This window comes from Manihot esculenta, chromosome 3 (assembly GCF_001659605.2).
Source record: "Manihot esculenta cultivar AM560-2 chromosome 3, M.esculenta_v8, whole genome shotgun sequence".
NCBI classification, from domain to species: domain Eukaryota; kingdom Viridiplantae; phylum Streptophyta; class Magnoliopsida; order Malpighiales; family Euphorbiaceae; genus Manihot; species Manihot esculenta.
In genome coordinates, this window is record NC_035163.2 from 1920130 (window position 1) to 1926567 (window position 6438).

General features: G+C 46.1%; 1 protein-coding gene across 1 annotated transcript; it reads left to right on the plus strand.

Moving 5' to 3' along the window:
* Positions 1-2640: 2640 nt before the first annotated feature.
* LOC122723211 (golgin subfamily A member 5-like) lies at positions 2641-4846 on the plus strand. Its single transcript, XM_043954737.1, has 2 exons — positions 2641-3519; positions 3590-4846. The coding sequence occupies exons 1-2, from the start codon at positions 2641-2643 to the stop codon at positions 4844-4846; spliced, it is 2136 nt and encodes a 711-aa protein (XP_043810672.1).
* The last annotated feature ends 1592 nt before the right edge of the window (positions 4847-6438 follow it).

The following is a 6438-nucleotide window of genomic DNA, read 5'->3' on the forward strand; positions in this document are numbered from 1 at the left end:
AAATATAAAACAGCATAATGGTTAAATAAAGCCGTTGCCTTAGCAATTTCAAAACGGTTGATACGTCACCGTTTATGGATAAAAATATATATATATAATACAACAATTTAACCTGAGAAAGCGATAAAAAAATCAATTAAATATCATTTTTTAAAATTTCAAAAAAGTAAAAATCTGTAAAAAAAAGCAGTTTATGGATTGGAGTTCTTAACAAATTAAAACCTTTTTTTTTTTTTTTGATGTTGTTAAGGTTAATTTTAGGTTTACCAACATTGGTATGATAATGTTATGGCTTTATTGAGGCAGATAAGTATGTATGGTAATCTAAATGATTGCTTAAGAAAATTGCTTTTAAGGCATGCAACCAAATGCACCCACAAATCAAATCAAATATAATTTCTCTACACATCATTCTTTTTCTTTTCCCCTTTGATGATCTGAGATCCAATGGAATAGGGTTTTACAAGGGTTTCGTATTACAAAACAATGGTTAATACAACTTTCTCAGACTCCTCTCAAAAACTTCGTTTGTCTGGGGACGGTGCTCCCCTTTTATCTTTTCTGCTTTGCTCATGGTGACGTGTAAAGGCCTCTCCGTGATGGGAACACGCGTCTCTGGCATGCAGATTTGGGTGTACGAGGGTATCAGCCGCCTGCTCCATGCGTAACGGCCTCTGACTCTCCCCATGCGTACATCCGTACGGATCTGCCAGGCTGTCTGAGTTGGGTCTGGACACTGGGCTGGGCTGAGAGTCGGACCAGATGCTGAGCCCAAGAGGAGAGGGCTTGCTTGGCGCGGGTTGGGCCGGCCTGAATGGGGGAGATGGGTGAGCCCGGCCTTTGAAGGCATATGGGTCCGGCTTGTCTCACGTGTGTGGGCCTCTGCTTGATGGGCTTTTGGCTATGGTCGAGGCCCTGGTTCGGGGTTAAGAAATCCAGCGGTTATCAATTGCCCCTTCACCTTCTCGGCAGTTATTGCTCCGACTGTCGAGGGGGTGAATATCAAAAACCATTAATATCGCGTCTGTTTGTGTTCAGATGCCTCCATAAAATCCTTTCACCTTTCTGGCGTTGCGCAGTCTTTGAGTCTCATCTGCCTTTTCCATTTCTGGCTTTTCTCTATTCTTTCTGTTCTTCGCGGTTTTTGCTTTTCTGTCATCATTATCTGGGCTTGTCCTTTCTTTCCTTTCTGAGGGACGTCTGGCCTGGCTAGCTTAGAGTCTAGTATAACTCTATTTTGTGCCTAGGCCTCAGACTTCGAGTATATATCAACGCCAGTTTTTCTTCGCTTTCAAACTTTCTGTTGGTATAAGGGTTGTCCTCGTTGCAATTTTCTGTCTGCTCCCTTCTTTCGGCGAGATCGTTCTGTTTCATCTGTGGAGGATCCATTTGACGCCTTCTTTAAGTGGCTGGAGGTAATCCTGGGTCCTCATGTTATTTTGTTTTTCTCTGATAAGGATTTGTTCTGACTTATACCTGTTTTTGAACTTTTTGCAGTGCCTGAGATAAAAATGGGTCAGTTCAAAAATTTTAAAGATTTAAGGTTACCTTCAGGGGGTCTGAACGAGGCTTTGGAGGTTCTGCTGCTAGGACAGTCGCTGGGTGAGGCTGTTCGGCAAGTTGTTGAAACGGTTTCACCCAGGTCGACTGGCCGGCCTCCTCCTCTGCTTTTTGTTCGGGCTCCTGAGAGGGTGCTGGCTCCATATATGTTTCAAGACGTTGAGGGTTCTAACTTGTTCCATTGCTCTTCAGAATGTTTCGTTGATTTCCCTGAATGTGCGTGGTTGTATCAAGCCTCACATTCGGGTGTAGGTTTGCAACATTCACTTGTTCCATTGCCCTTCAGAATGTCTATCTATGATGGAACAGTGAAACATGTTCAATACCTATATCCTGCGTGGCCTTGGTGGGAAGTACCAGTATTATGCGGAACCAAGGTCCACCGCGCCTTCTGCATCGCATTTGGGCAACCGAATGCCGACCTATGGGTGAAATGTTTTCCGTGAATCAACGTCAGGAGTTTCCCTATAGTGTTGAGACAGATCCTGGCTTTTCTGCCGAACTCACATATCGAGCTGGAGTATCCTCCGGACTGAAGACTTGAGTGCTGAGGTCGGTTAAGGTGATGTAATCGTAGATGACAAAGTACCCGGATATGTAAATCCATTAAGAATAGTCTTCCATTCTGTAATGTAGGTCCGGATATGTAGATTCTTAAAGGATAGTCTTCCATTCTGTAATGTACTTTTCTTTTAATGAAATTCCTATTTTTCGTTCATACTTGAACCTGTTTCTTTCTTTGTTTTGGATGAAGTACTGGTACTGTCTTCTTTGTAGGTCTAACTAACTGAACTTTATTTCTTCCGAGCTAAAATAATACTTGGGAACTCCCGCTTTTAGTCGACAATCCGAGCTCCGGACTGACCCAACTTGAGTATTGTTGAACAAGTAGGGTTGCTTCGACTGACTTCCGTTGATAGGAAGTATGACGTCGAGAAGTGTTTATACGTGTCCAATCGTAGGGACGTCCGGTCCATGGGTATAGCACTCTGTCCAGTTATGTGGTTTCTACTTTGCTTGTAATATCGGGATGTATGCTAACTTTCATGATTTCGCATTTTTGCAGCTTCGGAAGTAAAAATGGACGAGATCAAGTTTCCCAAGAACTTTGTCCTATCTCGGGACAATATTCATGCAATCTATGACGCCTTTTCAGCTGGTCGTTCAGTATCTGAAGCTGCTATGGAAGTGATTCAAGCTACTTCCTCCAAGAAGGTTAGCCAATCTCCAGCCAAAGTTCCCTCTCAAGTTGCAAAGCCGAGCTCTCGCAGCTCCAAGTCATCCAGGCCATCTGGCCGTGGCGGACAGAGCTCGACTTTGGAGTCTGCTGAAGGGTCTAGGTCTGCTCCAGCCTCCTCAGAGGCCGTGAGAGAGGCTTCCTTGGTTATTACGGAGCAGACTTCTGCTGTCGAGCAGGTGGAGCGGGGTACTGCCCACTCTCCTGAGAAGGTATCTGGGGGTAAAAATAAGGAGGCCTCCGGGACGGGGTTGGAGATTGTCCTTATAGAGGACCGAACTCCAGAGGATCTTACCCAAGATGCCCCTGCCCCTGTGAGGGCTGAACCTGAGGGTTCTGAGGGCGTTTCAGCAAAGACCGGGGAAAAGCGCCCAGCTCCTGCTAGAACGTCTGTCCCATCGCCAGCTGGGAAGAAATCCAGGGTTACTACAGGGTCTGCCCCGGCTCTTCCTCCCATTGGGAAAGGAAAAAGTGCTGTTGCCGAGCTTCCGTTGCCTTCCTCTGGCAACGCTTTGAAAGCGTCGGACATTACCTTTGAGTCTCCAGCCAGTACTGTTGCTGACCTTCTCAGAATGCAGATGTTCGGCGGGGTTACACAAGCTTCGGATCCCCGTCTTCTCGCCCTGACTGGTCTCTTAGCCAGTTCTACTGAGGAACAGGTGTCATTCCGATCTCGTTCTCGTGAAGAGCTCGGGAACACAATCAGGGAGATGTTACTGATGGTAAGTCATTTTTTCCTGTCTTTTCAGTTTGTTCTGTTTTGTTTGCTTGACTGTTGTTCTCCTATGCTAGATGACGGGTCTTGTCACGGAGGTGGATATCCGTGATCGTTCCTTCCGGGAGTCTGTAGACCGCCGGATTGAGGAGGCGCGTCAGGAGGAGAACATATCTGCAACTAATGATGTAAGAGGGAATCTGGCTGCTGCTCGAGAACAAATCCAGACCCTCCAGGCGAAATTGAACTCTTCATTGGAGGCCCTTAAAAAGGCTGAGGAGGAAACAGCTGAGACAGCGAAGCATACCTCGTCTTTAGAAAATGAGCTGTCTCGGACTCGCAAAGTTCTCCAAGAGTCGGATGAGAGGGCAACTGCCTTGGAGGCTCGCTGCAAAGGAGTTTCGGAGCAACTGTCTTCTATGGTGAATGCCCTTCAGGAGAGGAATGAGGCTTTGGGCCAAAAAGCGGAGGTCCAGCGCCAGTATGATGCCTTAAAGGCAGATTTTGATGGACTTCAAGCTCATATGAAGGAGGAGAAAACTCAGAAAGAGGCAGCCCTAGCTCGGGTGCAGGTCCTCGAGCAGGAGTTGAGTGCAAGTTCTGACCGTATCAGAGATCTGGCTTCTTCGGCTGAAGAATTCAAACTCCGTCATGATCAACTTAACCAGGAAGTCAGGGCTTTGGAATGCAAAGCTCAGCTGGTACGTGAGCAATGCATAGCGGAGTATCAGGAGTCTGATGAGCTGAAGGAGAAGATCATTCAGGCCGGTGAGTTGGCTGTTCAGGACTACAGGGACTCTTCTGAGTTTAAGGAGTTTGTAGCTGAGGCCTGTGAAGCGCATCTTGCTAAATATTTAGCTTCTGGTGAAATGAAGAGGGCTATTGTTAATAAAGCCCTTCATTTTTACTCATCCGGCTATAATCGTGGTTTAAGAGAGGCTAGGCAGGCTCCTGATATCCCGTTGTCAGAGCTTCGCAAGCGGGAGGTAGATTCAGATGGCGAGCCGGTAATGTATGGAGAGGATGATTTTCCTATGCCCCGGGGAGATTGCCGTGTTGGTGGCCGGGCAACTGTGTCTTCCTCGGATGAATCCGAGCTGGAAGAAGAGGACGTGGAAGTCCTTGGGTCGAAGGATGACGACCCTGTTGCTGAGGAGGAGGACCCCAACCTTGGGTCAGAGATTGCTTCTGCTGCTAACGTTGAGAGCTCTGATCCAAGGGATGTTGAGCTTCCTGCAGATGTCACTGCAAATAGGGATAATGTGGGCGAGGGAGTTTTAACTGATGTAAGTCCTTTAAGGACTATCTATCCTCCTACTTCGCCTGAGAGGTGAATTGTAATGTTTTGTTAATTTTTCATATGCCCTGTAATGTGTTTTTATAAGTGCTGTATTGACTTTTAGCTTTTAGCTAATAGTGTGATCAAGATCTTTGGAAAACTGACTTGGGCTTTGGATGTAACTTTTTTCTTCTTTATTTATGCCTTAGACGGTTTAGTCTCTATATGAAGAGAATTTTGGTTTTTTCGTTGGCCCCCATGCCTTTGGGTTTTTAAGGATATATGTTTATCCGAGCTGGAAGCCCGTCCTTCTGCCTCGGCTAAACTTTTAATCATTAGCATGCATTTTGAGTTCGGCACCCTTTTGCCATCGTGCCCCCTGCCTCTTTATGAGGTCGGAACATGTTTTTTACTGGTAACTCGTGGTTCCTTATTTCTACTTAGCCTCTATTTTGAGGTCGTCGTTTACTTGCTGGGGTGCCCCGAGCTTTTCCTTGAGGTCGGAACCTTTACTTGGTATTTTTTCGGGCTCTCCTCTTTTGTGAGGTCGGAACCGTAACTACTGCGAGGTCGACACTGTTATGCCCCGAGTTTTTTTTTTTTTTTTTTTTTTTTTTTTTTTTTTTTTTTTTTTTTTTTTTTTAGATCGGATCTTGAGTTTTACGAATTTGTCCCTGCATATGATATGGGAAAGTTTCTTTTTTCGGGGAGGCTCTTAAGTCCTTCACCGACCATTTTTGTTTTCAGGAGATCTTACGAGATCCTGTCTGTTTTTTGCTCCGGGGTGATCTTGGGGCCCCACCGGCGGCCTTTCGCTTTTTTCCGGGAGTTTCTAGGGGATCCCGGTCTTCTTTATTTTATCCGGGAGATCTTGGGGATCCCGGTCGTTTTTTATTTGCCCGGGAGATCTTGGGGATCCCGGTCTTCTTTATTTTATCCGGGAGATCTTGGGGATCCCGGTCTTTGTTTGGTTATCCGGGAGATCTTGGGGATCCCGGTCGTTTTTTATTTGCCCGGGAGATCTTGGGGATTCCGGTCTTCTTTATTTTATCCGGGAGATCTTGGGGATCCCGGTCTTTGTTTGGTTACCCGGGAGATCTTGGGGATCCCGGTCGTTTTTTATTTGCCCGGGAGATCTTGGGGATCCCGGTCTTCTTTATTTTATCCGGGAGATCTTGGGGATCCCGGTCTTTGTTTGGTTACCCGGGAGATCTTGGGGATCCCGGTCGTTTTTTATTTGCCCGGGAGATCTTGGGGATCCCGGTCTTCTTTATTTTAAGCCCTGCTCTTCCTTTGGAATTTTATTCACAAGAACAGTCACACGTTGTAAACAAATGTATTTTTTAAAGAATACAACGTTTTTTCTTTACAAAATATTTCAGGGAAAATACCTCTTTAGGTGCTGGATATTCCAAGCGTGAGGTTCAGGATTTCCTTGCATATCTTCTATTCGGTATACCCCTGGCTTGACCACTTTCGCCACTCTGAAAGGTCCCTCCCAGGTCGGTGCTAATTTCCCTGCAGCTGCTCTTTTCCCCGTAGCTTCTAGGTTTCTTAAGGTCAAGTCGCCTACCTTCAAGCTTCTTTCTCTGACCTTTTGATTATAATACCTCGCTGCTCGTTGTTGATAAGCAGCAGTCCGGACTT